We start from the raw sequence: 14,406 nt of genomic DNA, 5'->3' as shown, positions 1-14,406 counted from the left end.
CTGGTGGAAGTTAGAGGAACTGCAGCTGTTCAGGTTAACATGCTGTGAACTGTGAATGATTATTATTATAATGCTGATTAGATTTACCTGTGTGCTGACACCATTAGTTATCAGGTGATGTGCACACGGTGGTGTTTGTGGGGGTGGAGTCTCTGTGCTCACTCTTGCTGCAGGTGTGATGGAGCGCAGCAGGCAAATATGACTGCGACACATGGCTCAGCTTCACCTGCAGCTGAGTCCAGGATGTTCTGCTGCAGAGTCACACCTTCTTCTGACAGATGCTCTGTGTTATTAGCCAAAGACTGTATGTAAAGGATGGCTGTGGCCACAGCAGCATTACCTGTTAGTTTGTAGCTTTTCTGAGACATTTTGTGCTGGGTTAAGAATGGCGTGCAGCTGCTGGCATCTCAGTAATCTGTTGGTGCTCCAGTGGAAGAGATAAACGATGAAGAGGAGCGCAGTGCGATGGGGATGGGGTGTTGCTGGGAAACCGCTGCGTGCATTGTTTTCTCTGAGTTTATCAGAGGATTATTCTTCATAATCACATGTGGCCAGATGTTTTCCAGAAGTGTTCTTCCTGGGCCGTGACGACGTTTCTCCGCCAGTCTGCATCCTTTGTTGTCTCGTCTCTGTTGGGAAAGTAAAACAGTGGGACTCCCGAGCAGCATGTACACCTCTGAGGAGGAAAGACAAGGAGGAGGAGGGCGTCGTCTCCTGGATTAGAAATCCGGCTGCTTGAATTAGGAGTGTTAAATTTAGCTCCTGCTGCCCCGTCATCCTCCTCTCAGAGGCATTAATTACAGCTGTCCTCTCAGACTAATAATACTCACTAATGCTGCTGCAAGACGAAGAGGAGGCTTCCTGAGGCCCATCATCATCATCATCATTATTGCTTCTTAATGACATCACCTGCTGTTTTTGTAAATAAAGTTTTATTAAATCACAATAAAAAAATGGTTTCATGTGTGGAGGAAGAGTTACAAACACATGCATACACACACACGCACACACACATACTGAGGGCCCTGAAATCAGATCTGTGTGCAGAGGAAATCTCATCATGTTTCCATCTGCAGATATGATTTGTGATGGTCAGAGTTCAGACAGCGGTGTGCTGTCACGGCACACGGCAGCATGGCTCCGCACACTGCTTGTTTTGTTTCATGCCCAGGTAACCAACATTTGAGTTCAGGTGGAACCAAGAAAACCACTTTCTTATGTGTCCTTCACATGGCTTTGATTGTCTGCACGAGGGCTTTTATTCTGGCTCGATACTCTTCCTGCCCTCCTCACCTGCTGGTGGATTGGAGTGTGGTCTGGAGCAGGAATTTCAGGCTCAGAGGAGAGCAGAGACCTCCCTCAGTGCACTTCCTGCTCCACAGGGGGCGTTCTCAAGGGGCAGACTTGCTCACGGGTCGTGTCCAAATTCATACTAATGCTTCCTCAGGAGGATGCAGTCCAGGAATTTGGACACGACCATTGTGTTCGCACTGAGCACCAGAAGAGTGAGATGAGGAAGAGTGCAAACATTCATGACAGTATTATGACTTCTCACTTCATGGTTTTATTTTTTCTAAAAGATTATCCAAACAGCTTGTGATCCTTTTTACTGATTACTTAATTCATTAAGTATTTTGGTTTTTGTTTTTGTTTTGTTGCTTAGGATTCTTTAACCTTTAATCCTACACCAGTCGTGTAGCACAGGGTTTTTATTTAACTTGTTATCATGTATAAACAAAAATAAAACAGGGGCTTTAAATATTCTGTGATATTACAAAATAAGTCCAATGAATGAATATGGCTTTAGCCTGATATTTGCAGATATAAATATGAAATATGGAGTCCAAATTCTCACTATTTGACTTGGCTTTGCTCTTGCGCTGTTTTGCGCATGCCAAATCATCTGTATTTCTTATAAACAGATCGCAAGGTGCAGGCAGCAGCTCGCCCAGTTTCTTTAAACCAATGACTGGAGAAGTTTTCTACAGTTTTACAGAAAACTGTAGAAAACTGTAGATGTTTTCTACAGTCATTGCTTTAAACTGCAACGCTGCCATCTAGCGGTCGGCAGCCTGTATCACACCATAGCGCCGCCAGGGGGCAGCACGCGGAGCTGCTACACAGACCAGAGCAGCGAAGAAGAAATTTAACGCGGGTACTTTGAGTGTTGTGCTAACGGCTACAAACAGTTAGCCCCGGTGTAGCTCGGCTCAGGTTTTTTGGTAAGTTTCTCTCTGATTTTACTCCTTAAACACCGTCGCTGCTTCATGTTACCGACACCTGCTTATTCTCAGGTATTTCTCTTATTTAAAAAAATAACCAAGCTGAGCAGGTAAATGAGCCAAGTGTTCAAGCTTTGACAGCTGCAGTCGCTTAGACGCTCCGCCACATTGCGTTGATAAATCTGACATTTCTGTGTTTCATTCGGATTGATGTAAACATCGATCTCACAGAGGATTAATTAACACGGTTTACTAAACAGTGGAATGTCCCGGTATATTCGGCGTTAGATTAGGAATAAGTTAATTTGTTAAGTTTATCTTTTAATCACAGGTTTAGCTACAGCGATTAAAATAAATCACATTTTTGAACGTACTTTGCTTTAATTTCGTTCTCTCTGATTTCAGTATTTGCCGCTTTAGCTCGTAGCAATTATCACGCTATTTAATATAATTCACAGCAGCGATAACACAGTTTTGTTTGATTTTGAGGACAGGTGAATGCAAAGAGTTCACCATGAAAACTGATAATCGATACTTAAATCGATATGTACAGTCCAGCTGTAGCTGTGCGCTCTGATCGACATTACAGGCTTTTATGAATCTACTATTATATCAAATTTGGACTGAATGAAAGTAATCTTTGCTTGAGTTTTAAATGAGAAAGCGTTCCATCTGCAACTCAGAGCACTGCAGAGAAACGAGCTGCTTAAAGACCGAGTGATGTTTGAGACCCCGCAGGATTCACAGCCTGTTCTGGTTCTACCTGTTTCAGGTGAGATGGAGTCCACAGAGAGCCGATATGCTCACCTGCTCCAGCCGATCCGAGAGCTCACAAAGAACTGGGAGATCGACCTGGCGTCAGAGCTAAACGACTACTTAGATGAGGTAATTTATTTATACCACAGAGGCTCTTACTTTGATAGCTTTCGTCCTCCATACAAACTGACACGAGACAGCAATATCCTTCTGCATCAAACATGTGGTCCGTGCCCCAGAACAGGCTCACCTACAGGGTCAGTCTGGCTCCCTGGGTGTCTTTGTAAAGAGTAAAAGCAGCACGGAGAAGGTGTCAGTTTTAGCAGTAAGCTCTGCAGTACTTCTAATGCAGACAGAAGAAGACAGAGCTGTAATTAGAAGGTAACAACTGCATTTCAGACAAATTGCTCTGGGTCAGTTTATTGTTCAGGTCATTCACAAAGGACTGGTCTGGCAGCTTCAGGTGATCCACAGAGACACAAACGTGAATCCAGGTGGGATTTCAGTCAGTCACAGCCTGATGGAATGAAGCTGAGCTCCGCCCAGTAACATCTGTCTGTGTGTCTGCAGCTGGATGACATGTGTATCACCTTCGATGGTGGGAAAACCAGGCTGAACTTCGCAGAGGCTGCGCTGCTCATCCAGGGCTCCGCCTGCATCTACAGCAAGAAGGTGAGCCACACACAAGTCACATGACCTCGGCCAGTCTGTGATGGAGTCATGTGACGGCATCTGCGTCTGTTTCAGGTGGAGCTGTTGCACAGCCTGGTGTTCCAGACTCTGGAGTACATCAACGACAAGAACAAGAAGTAGGCGTGACTCCGCCCACATGCTGGTTTGATTTCCTGCTGCAGGTTCACACATTATCTTTGTGCTCTCCCGACAGACGCAACAAGCAGGCAACAGAGTCTCAGGAGGGTGATGGCAGAGCAGTGAGCAGTCATGATGCTGACAACTTGGAGGAGGTAAAAAAATTAAAAAAAAAGACCAGGCAGCTTTTATTAAAGGTGGTTCTTTACCTGAGAGCAAACTTCCAGAGTCACATTTTGTCCCTGATTTGATTTTCAGCTTTCATGATGCTTCATTCATTTAAACACACTGGCGATAAAGTGCTTTGAGAGCTGGATGTTAGACTCAAAAATAAACCACACCAAGGAAAAGAAGTATAAAATGTTTCTGTTCTAAAAATTCAAAACTGATATCTGACATTTTTATAGACTTCAAAGAAAGTCTATGAAACATGTTTTCAGAGGGGATTTAAAGGAAGCACCTGACTCTATGAGCCTGATGTTATTAGCCAGCTTGCTCCAGAGCCAAGGCCTTCTTTAACCCTCAGAGGCTGCAGAGTGAGCCGAGCTGTAGAAATAGTTCGGTCCTGGAGCAGACAAGAAGTCAGGGTCAGCTGGAACTGAAGCATCTGAGGTCACTGAGTGTGAAGCTGTTTGGGTGAAAATGTGGCATCTGTGCTCAAGAATATAAACAGCAAGTTACAGGGGACCTGGAGCCAAGCCTGAGGTACCCCTCAGGTAACGTGAGTTAACAGGTCAGAATGAAAACAGGCACAGGGTTAAGGTTTTACTGTTACGCCATTCTCTAACAACACTCACAGGGCATTCTGGGGAACGTAGTCACTTCATTCAGTCACTGACCATATCATATTTAAAAAATTAGAACCTTAAATTTAAAACATTCTTTATCGTGATCATTAATTATTTTAATTATTTATTATTAATGATCTAGATTTTTCAGATTCAACCTTTTAATCGTAAAAAATAAAATAAATTTTGACCTCAGATTTTCACAGAAATTCTTTTTAAATCTGTATCGTGTCATTTTTGCCTTTTTATTTTTACTCCTTTTTTGTAACTCTTTATCCTGTCAAAGTCAGGTGTGCTCGGGTGTAAATGAGTAACATCATTTGTGTCCTTCAGTTTTCTGCGTTGGACCTGGAAGTGTCGGACCGATCTGAGAGGTCTGACTCCAACACGGTGAGTTTGATTCTCTGAGGTCAGTTTACCTGCAGCTCGTTCTGGCCTCTGACCTCTGCTTGTGACCTCTGACCTATGCAGACTGTGGACGTGCCGCCTCTTCCTCCGGAGTCTTTGATTGCACCTGAAACCCAAGAGAAAAAGAAACTGCCCCTCATCAGGTCAGTGATCTCGCACAGCAACTAAATGAGAGCTAAGCCTCGCTCCCCGATGATGAGGTCTCACCTGGTTCTATGCCTGTGTGTCAGTGTGAAAGGTGAGATCCTGTGCAGTCAGAAGGACTTCAGGATCAACCTGTTCGTCCCAGGTGAGGGCGACATGATCCTGCTCACATTCAGATCAGTTGCTTCCACTTCCCTGCCTCACAGTGACTTCGCTCAACTAGAGACCCAGCCCCCAGGTACACCTCACCTCACCTGTTCAGTCCTTCATGACACATTTCCTCCCGCTTTGCTCCCCTTTTTTTTTCTTCTTGACTTTCACTACTTTGGTTTCTGATTTTTTTTTTACTTTTGACCTTCATGGCTCAGATGCTGTGGTTCCAGTGGATGTTGAAATGGGCAGAGCTGATGCTGAGGAGGGTGGAGGCGATGCAGCAGACGATTTCCTCCCCTTAGAGTTGGACAACATGGAGCAGGAGGAGGAGCATGTGGACAGATTGCAGGTGGAGGAGATTTCACTTGTTAGAATCACAGAACAGTTTCAGCCACCACCTCTTCATCTTCTTCTTCTCCTTGTGTAACTTCAGTGTCGTTGGTGTGTTTCAGGCTCCGAGTGATGGTCGAATGATCCGAGAGAGGCAACATATGGAAGCCAACAAACCGAGGAGAGAGGAGCCGATTCCTCCTGCTGTACGTTAATCTGCTTTAATCCCCCAGATTGCAGCTCAGTGTTCGCCACAGGAGCGTTTATTTTCCCCTAGTCAAAAATCTCACACACTTAAAGCACAACAGTACTTTTATTTTGAAAAAAATAGTTTTCATAAAGCTCCGGTTCCTCATTTTGTTTTCTAACTAGATTCATTAAATTTGACCTTTTTACTAGAGCTTCATTATGAAACATCTTTTTTTTTTTTTTTTTCTTCTTCTTTTTTTTTTTCAGGTGAATGTTTGGGCGTTCCATGACCCATACGCCATGCTTGAGGAGGACAAACCACTGAAACCAGGTAACTATGGGGACCGCGTGGCGTGTTTCAGTATTCAGTCTGCAGGTGCTTACAGAGTTTTGTGTCTTCTGCAGGGAAGTGCTACAGAGTTCCCGACGGGCTGGACGACTGCGGGAAGAGGAAAAGGAAACGAGCCGCTTTCCTTCGGGACTTCAGGAGCTGGTTCAGAGGAACCTGTAAGAACAAACTGCTTGGAGCACTCATGTTCTTCCTGTGGACCCATTATCTGTTAACATGTCACTTCCTTTTTGTGGTTGTTTGTTTCAGTTGACCCTCCAGAGCACAAGTTGAAAAATGGACCCACATTTACAGGTAACAATAGGCTGAAAACTTTTCTGTGTCCAGAAAAAGACTTTTAATCTGAAGAGTTGAATTTATACTTCCTGTTAAATGAAGCTAAGACTTCCTGTTTTTCAGACCTCAACTACATCTACCTGAGCACGATCAAAGACAAACTCAAAAATCAGAAGAGGATGAACAGAAGAGCCGTAAGACGCACACACCATCATCCATGCTGACATCACAGTGATGTCAGCAGTGACATCAGCTGCGGTTCAGGTCGTTTTATCAGGGTCAGTGTTATTGTCAGATTATGACTCATTACTATCACATTTGTTATGTCACTCAGGGAGTGATGATGTCTGACGAGGAGCTGAAGAGGACCTTCCTACAGCCAGAGGGGGTGGGGCCTGGTCAACTGGGGGAGGAGCCTGTGGAAGAGTTGAGACAGCACCTGCTGGGTAACAGTCTTAGTGCTGGTCTGAGTTCAGGGTCATAAAAGCTGTTTGAGTGTGTTTGCGTTAAAGCCTGATATGTCTGTCTGAAGGTGGGGATGATGACGCCTCGGACAACGAGCACGACGCCTTTCCCGATGACGTCCCAGCCGAGTTTCTGGGTGGCCCGGAGCACATTTCACCTGGTAAAATGCTTCAGATTCAGACTGAAACTGATCGATCAGTTCAATCAGTTCAGTATCGATACAGGAACAGTGGAACGTGTGTAATGATCTGATGCTGTTTGTGTCCGCAGAAGCTCACCGAGATGAACTGAGTTACGAGGATCTGGTGAAGCTGCGAGTGGTCAGTGATCAATATTATTATCTTCAGTAATGTTCAGTACATTCTGATCAATCATACTTGGAGCCTGTAAGGTTTGTTCCTACTGCTAGAAGCTACCCATGATCAGAAAAATCAAACTACTTATAACTCCGTCATGAAGAAGGTGAAGCTTTTATTTTGAATAGCAGGAAGTTGATTAACCCTTTGTGTGTGGGATTTAGGAGCAGTTAGTGGTAAACAGTCGTGGTTACACTCAGGAGACAGCACTGTCTCGGAGGGTCAAAGACTGGGAGGAGAAGATCCGCCCTGAGTTGGCACTGCAGGTAAAACCTGCTGAGCCCCATCCAGTAACTTAACCCAACTTCTGACTCAAACCCCTTCTGACTCTAAACCCCGCCTCTCCATTTTCCAGGAGGAACGCCCAGCATTTGACATCCATGATTATGGAGACCGCATCGTGAGAGCGCTGAGCGGCGTTGGATGCCGCAGAATGTTTGCAGCCATCGTTCATGGTCTAGACAACTTTGAAGCCTCAAAGTACCTGCTGGCCTCCCTGCAGCTGGTAAAACATCTGCACAGACATCAGCGATCAACCAATAACAGCGCAGAGATCACACACATCAGACCACACTTACTTTAATGATCTGAGCACACTCAAATCCAAAGGAGGCATTTTGCGCGTTTTGTGACTAGTTTGGCCCAAACAGTGAACGTCACCTGTTCCAGTCAGGGATGTCATCAAATGATGATGAATTCTCTAAAAAGCATAAACGATAAACTGCAGCATTGATACGTTAATCTGGTGTCATAGTTATGGCTCTGCACACACAGTTCGGTACAAGGATGAGCGCAGCGCTGCAGGTGTTTAACATTCTGTTGCTGAATGTTTCCTGATGAGGTCATCCCATCGAACTGAATAAAACAACATGTTTGGGCCAATTAGTGTCAGGAGCTTTTACCATGGGACCACACAAAATATCCAGGCTTTATACAGAAGTAGATGATGTCACCATGTCCATCTTTTATATACAGTCTCTGTTTAGACCCACTATAGCATTCGCACTGGGTATCGTCACTGATTTCTATAACTGATTGGATTCAATTTGATTTAGACTCAGAAATATTTTAATTCTGATCTTTTATCAGTATATATGCATATTTATATCTATGCATTAAAAACAAAGCTAAGACTTGTGAGAATTCATCAGAGGTGGTCTCTGAATACACAGAGAGGCAGCTGTGCAGGAAGTGTGGTTTTTATTGTCCTGGGCACAAAAGAGGGAATTCATGACAATGTTTTTCAAACATAGAGCATAGTTTGGATCTTCTTTTGCTGCCGGTTCAATGAATTTTGGTCAGAGTGACGAAACCTGCAGCTTCAGAACTTGTGAGATATCAGCTTTCAGCAACGACAGCATGTCCGCATGTGCCGTTTACCTGCTCTCATTTGCTTTTTTAACTGTTTGGCAGTGGTTGAAATAGTTTTGTGAGCTTTAACCTGAGATTCTGGTGTTTCTGGCAAAATACATTTATATTTAAAAATCGATTCAGGAATTAATGGATTGATACACTATTCAAATTGAAATCGATTTAAATAGGATAATTGATTTTTTTTTTTTTTTTAAACCTGCCCCTATCGTGCATAGCTGTGTTCATTCCAGTGAACAGCAAGGTGTGTGTTTAGGGGTTTTACTGTGAAAAAGGTAAGGACAGGAAACTGGATCAGTCTGGTGGTTTTATTTTGAAAATCCTCCATGACAGAAGTGGTGCTTTTATTTCTTTAAATCCTCTGAGCTGGTTAAAGACAGACGAGAGTCTGATGAGCTCGCTGATCAATAACAGAACAGCTGTCTGATCACTTTATTGATCAGTGACACCGTCAGAAGGTTGAAAGTCTGTTCTGATGAGTCTTCACTTCCTGTTGATGGATGGCTGCAGCTGATTGGTTGCTGATCATGACTCTCTACTTCCTGCAGGCAAACGACTACACGGTGGAGATCGACAGTTGTGCCGGTTTGGAGGGAAGTTTGGACACAATGGCTCTGACTCTACTGAGCACGCACAGAGCGACGGACAGATTTGCCACGCTGAAGGCCTGAATGCAGCACAAGCCGCTCTGACATCATCATGTAACGTTTAATCGATGATCAATGTTATTGAATTTTTGTAATAAAATGTTTGTCACTGTCTGCACTCTCTGTGTCTGTGGGGAAAATCTGATGGTAACAAGAAGCCAAAAAACAAAAACGCACGACCTTCTGACGAGAACCTGTCTGTCACTCACGCTTCATTAAAGTCCGCCATAATATAACTTGTTTCCACAGCAACATTACAGCTGATCAGTTTCCATGTGACCAGCATGATCTGCCCTATCGCTGACCTCTTCACAGGAATCGGCGAGGTCCTCACACCCTGAGGCCAATCTGACCTTTAACTATGAAAACTGACACTTTCTCAGAGAGCATGTCCCACTGCCATTTATGTGACAGACTGGAGGAAATGCCCAGCATGCACTTCTTCCAGCTGTTAACACACTTCATCCACACTGAGCAAGAGAGAAGTAAACTTAACCTGATAAACATCTCAGCTCCACATGGAAGCAGTCAGACTGCTTCACTTGTCTGAGGAACAGGAAGTCTGTCTAGGTGTCAACAGAGGAACACCTTAAACAGGAAATCTGTGTGTGTTCCTCTCCTGACACCAGGCCCCACACACACACACACACACACACTGAAACCATCAGGCTGAGACAGGAAGTGAGGGAGCATGCTCTCTGGATTTTACATTGTTATTATCGACAAACTTTCACTTCAAACACGTTTACAGTTCTGTGTTACCATGGAGAAGTGTCCCGTTTTAGGACAAGAAGCAGTTTATCCCCCAGCTGTGAGTGGGGTTGTTATGAAAACAGTCTGTAATTGGTTGCTATATAGCCAGCGCTCACAGCGTGGCATAGTTTCTGATGTGTTTGCGGACACTGTCGGCGATCTGCTCATCACTCTTCATCCTGTTGTAGTAGTCGAGAAAGAGGCCGTCAGGGCTGACAAGGTAGATGAGGATAGTGTGGTCCACAATGTAGTCGCCATCCTCGTCTTTGGGCCCGGCGCTGGCGTACACTCTGTAGTCCCGCCCTGCGTGCTTCACCTCCTCGACCGTCCCCGTCAGCCCAATCAGCCGGGGATGGAAGTCTTTAACGTACCGGGCAAGCGCCGCCTCATCGTCCCGCTCTGGGTCTACAGTGATAAAAAGGGGCTGCACCGGCGGCAGCGAGGCGTCGCGGTCCAGAGTCATCACGACAGTGCTTAGCTTTTCCAGCTCTTCGGGGCAGATGTCAGGGCAGTGCGTGAAGCCAAAGTACAGCAGCACCCAGTTGCCCAGGAAGTCCTCCTTCGTCCGGCGGCACCCCGTGTGGTCCATGAGGCTGAAAGTGCCCTGCCCCAGCGCCACCTGCCGCAGCTGCTCCACTCGCTGCTGCTGCAGCTTCTGCTGTTTCTCTGAGTGCACAAACCACCACACACCCAGCAACCCGCCGCCGAACAACAGCGTAACCAGCAGCCGAGTCCGCAGCTTCATTTTAGCCACTACTGACGGCGACGAGTCCCGATCACCAGAGAGGAAGCGAGCCTGAGGAAGCCTGTCCTGCGGTGCTAGCCGCCACCTCAAACTCAGCACCGCCGAAGACACAAATGTCCTCCGGAGTGCCGCTCCTCCTCGCAGGTCACCCATGATGCACCGCAGCCCCAACATCTCCACCACCTGCTATAAGACAGGAAGACCAGATTATTTTATTATATTATTTATTCTGATCATTAATCTGTCAAATTATTGATTATAAAACATGTTTCACTTGTGTCTATTAAACTTTAGATCCGCTTATTTCATTTGAAGTCTGACTTCAGAAACACACTGAAACGCTGAGCTCAAAACATTATTTTAGTTTTAAAAATTTACCAAAATAAAATCCATTATCATCACGTGTTATTATTAGTTTCTGACATTCATAAAATAAATAAATAAATAAATAATTAGTTTAAATGTAAAATCTTGGCCCCTTTGGTCTTCCATACACTCATTACCCTTTTAATCGTCTTTGGGGATTTTTCCTGTTTTAGTGAAGTTAAACCCACGTGACACTGCCTTACCTAGACCCCAGACCTTCAGTAACTCTCAGGTGAGTTTACGTCCTCACCTGTTACTGACCGCGTCACGACGCTGTTACGTCACAGGACAAATGACGATAAACACATACAAACACCAGCCGAAGAGACCCCCCCCCCCCCCCCCACACACACACACACACACACAGCTGATGTCAGGACAGTGCTACAGGGTTTCCTGGTGACTGAAGGTTAAGGAGCACGCGGTTAGCCAAAAGCTAACTGAGTGTCGGCTCGGGATAATGCTAATGCACGAGCTGCTTTAGCCTCGTGAATTCAGCGAGTTCCGGTAAAAACGAGGTGCGGACTCACCTGTTTACCTTTTAGACCCCACACTAATGTGACCGGCTCCTGCCACACGTCCACCGAACACTCCTCCGGCTTCTGCTTCCTCTTCTATGGTGGTTTACCGCAAACATCGAGATGCAGTGCCGCCACCTGCTGGAGTGACGAAGCAGGACTCCTAAATCTACAACTGCACTTGTCTCCACCTTTAATCTTACAGAGAATGTGATGATTTCATGGATATTTAAAGTAAATACTGAGACAAATTTAGTAATCATGTTTTTACAGTCCTGTGGTCTCAGCCTTAGATACTTATCAAATCAAAGCCCATGTAGAAACAAACAAACAAATGAACAAAAATATGTTCTCCTTCATTTCTGTCAAGCAAAGCTGTATGAAACGTTTCCAGCTGTTAGTATCATGGTTGCTAGGCAACCTGGGCAGCGCGACCGAGGCTAGACCGTCCCATTTCAGAAGCCTCGCACTTCCGGCCTTAGCGGTCTTTGAGTGCGCGGCCCTTGTGGACCGTTAACGACGCGTACTTTAAGGCTGCAGACCCTGAATTGGGATACAGCCCTGGTGACACGTAATCTCCACAACAGCCTCTCTTCATTCATCATGTTTGTGTAAAATGTCTTTCATGTCATTATCAGCTGTAAGACTGGCTTCTTCCTCTGAATGGCGCCGTCCGACAACTGCAGATGCGCTCCACTTTAATCAAACAAACATCTGCACGTTCATGTTATCAGGAAATCATACAAAATCACAACTAACATAATTTATTACAGCTCCTGCAGTCAGAGCAGCTTTCGGGTAACCTGAGCTCAGAGTTCAGAACTTCACCTGAACGATGAGAACGGGGGAAAAAAATCAAGAATTGAAACTAATCAGGTAAAAATACTCATGTTTCCGTGATTTCACCTCTAAATTAAATCAGAACGAGCGCTCAGAGGGGATTCTGACTGATCATTCAGGTTTTAACTCGTTTTTTAGGATTTAATCTAAGAAGCTGAAAATCATGGTTCACGTGCGTCCTCTAACCGTCCGTCTCGCGCAGCTCAGCTTCTTCTCTGCTGCGTCGCTCCATGTTTCTTTAATGAGCTCTAAGGGCAGCACAAACCGGCTGAAGCACCACTGAAGAAGGAACCAGGTCACATCGCAGCGCAAACACACAGCATGCACAGTGCACAGCTGATTTTCCTCTTATCATTCTTCTTATTCTTATTATTCTTCTTATTCTTATTCTTATGTAACACACCCAAAGAAAGATTCTAGGTCTGACCAACCGTCTCAGTCGTGGGCAAAAAAATGACAGTCAATAAAATTCTAAAAGATAATTTATTGACAAAAAAATATCAAGAGATAAAAGATAAAACAGTCCAGTGTCCCATTTATGAATCGTATAAAAACACATAGCCCCAAGGCCAGAGCCAGCTATGCCACATGGCCAGTTGCACTCCGCGTGTTGCCTTTAACAGGGTTAGAAGTTGTCCTTGGAGACCCCTGCAAGCATATAGCCAGTGGTCACTCCAGCCTCTGCAACTCTGCTGCCTTTAGGTTGTGGCATATAATAGGCCCTGGCCTGCACAGAGAGACAAAATGACACATTCAGTATAAAATTCATAGCGCAAAACCCATCCATCCCAAACATATCTGATTTCTTTTCATCACATTACATACCTGCACAGAGAGACAAAATGACACAGCAGTGTTTGTAGTGTGGGCTATAAGTAGACCAGTGTATCAGTGCAATCAAGTACACCTTCCTCTAATTAGTCCAACCCCATTCCAGCCATTGGCTCACCAAAAATGTGACACACACACACAAAACCACTCCCAACCCAGTGCAACTTCACATAATAATATGGAGCTGAATTAACACAGGCACATTAGTCTACCATGTTACAATTATTATTATTATTATTATTATTATTATTATTATTATTATTATTTCCAGGTGCTGCAGTGGTTAGCACCGTTTCCTCACAGGACAAAGCCTCCAGTTTGGGGCGTCCTGATTGGCCGGTTCTTTCTGTGCCTGCCTGTGTTTCCTTCCTTTGTCCAATGACGTGAGTTTCAGGTCACCTGTGATTCTGACAGTGACGTGAGGGCTGAAAGCCAGTTTAAAGAGTCCAGCTGAGTGATTTAGAGCCTTTACATAACCCTGCAGTGCTGAGCACACACAGCATCTCTCACTGTGTTCACGTCCTGTTTGCACGTCCACACTAACACAGCGCGTCTACAAACATCTTTGAGCTTCAGACAGAAGTAGAGACTCAGACAGCAGAGACGGTTTAATCTTTTACTCCCCTCCAAGTTTCAGAGTCTTCAGAGCCATCGTTTAAATGTAGAGTTTCAGATCTACAGTCACAAACTTTCACGCAGTTTCTAATAATAATGTGCTCAGTTTGAGCCAAAACATCAGGATGCAGATGCCGTTTTTTCTACTCTGGGATATCTGTGATGTCACACAGGGGGGGTGTCTTCGTCAGACCCATTAGCTTGTCTCTACTCCGCTCTCGAGGTTCTAACTCCTCATCAGGACTTATTTATTTTAAGATTATTTATTTATTTTACAGTTTGTTTTCTCAACCTTCACAGCTGCGAGAGGAAGCCAGGCAAAGGGCAGCCAATCAGAGGAAAGCTGCTTTCATGCAGTGGTTCTCCTGAAGGTGGTCCTGCAGTGGTCACACCCTACACCTTTTACCCTTCATCACCATAACAGAGTTTTTAAAAAAAAATACTAATTTGTTTATTTCTATTTATTTCACTTAG

At 44.8% G+C, this 14,406-nt stretch overlaps 2 protein-coding genes across 5 annotated transcripts; one reads left to right on the top strand and one right to left on the bottom strand.

Moving 5' to 3' along the window:
- The first annotated feature begins 1,638 nt into the window (after positions 1–1,638).
- On the top strand, positions 1,639–9,378 carry ncaph2 (non-SMC condensin II complex, subunit H2). Of its 2 annotated transcripts, none has more exons than XM_085437667.1 (20): positions 1,639–2,222; positions 2,995–3,107; positions 3,549–3,650; positions 3,726–3,787; positions 3,865–3,943; positions 4,910–4,966; positions 5,048–5,127; positions 5,215–5,366; positions 5,497–5,630; positions 5,734–5,817; positions 6,068–6,131; positions 6,206–6,307; positions 6,399–6,443; positions 6,549–6,619; positions 6,760–6,871; positions 6,958–7,050; positions 7,161–7,210; positions 7,411–7,512; positions 7,602–7,751; positions 9,166–9,378. In XM_085437667.1, exons 2-20 carry the CDS (start codon positions 3,000–3,002, stop codon positions 9,286–9,288), a joined length of 1,770 nt encoding a protein of 589 aa, XP_085293793.1. In that variant the 5' UTR covers positions 1,639–2,222; positions 2,995–2,999; the 3' UTR covers positions 9,289–9,378. The 2 variants fall into 2 exon arrangements, with proteins under 2 accessions (XP_085293793.1, XP_085293795.1); XM_085437669.1 differs by lacking the exon at positions 1,639–2,222 and adding an exon at positions 3,397–3,472 and having other exon boundaries at positions 3,052–3,107.
- On the bottom strand, positions 8,768–12,051 carry sco2 (synthesis of cytochrome C oxidase 2). 3 transcript variants are annotated; one of them, XM_085437674.1, is made up of 2 exons: positions 11,659–12,051; positions 8,768–10,945 (listed from the first exon to the last, which is right to left on the bottom strand). In XM_085437674.1, exon 2 carries the CDS (start codon positions 10,934–10,936, stop codon positions 10,130–10,132), a length of 807 nt encoding a protein of 268 aa, XP_085293800.1. In that variant the 5' UTR covers positions 10,937–10,945; positions 11,659–12,051; the 3' UTR covers positions 8,768–10,129. The 3 variants fall into 3 exon arrangements, with proteins under 3 accessions (XP_085293800.1, XP_085293801.1, XP_085293799.1); XM_085437675.1 differs by having other exon boundaries at positions 8,768–10,948; positions 11,667–12,051; XM_085437673.1 differs by having other exon boundaries at positions 8,768–10,948; positions 11,659–12,050.
- Between the last annotated feature and the right edge of the window lie 2,355 nt (positions 12,052–14,406).

This window comes from Copadichromis virginalis, linkage group LG17, assembly GCF_057382275.1.
Source record: "Copadichromis virginalis isolate Kocher_CV1m ecotype Utaka linkage group LG17, C_Virginalis_male_GT1.1, whole genome shotgun sequence".
In the NCBI taxonomy this organism is placed as follows: domain Eukaryota; kingdom Metazoa; phylum Chordata; class Actinopteri; order Cichliformes; family Cichlidae; genus Copadichromis; species Copadichromis virginalis.
Note: the sequence above shows the minus strand (reverse complement) of the source record. Positions and strands in the feature narration are given on the sequence as shown.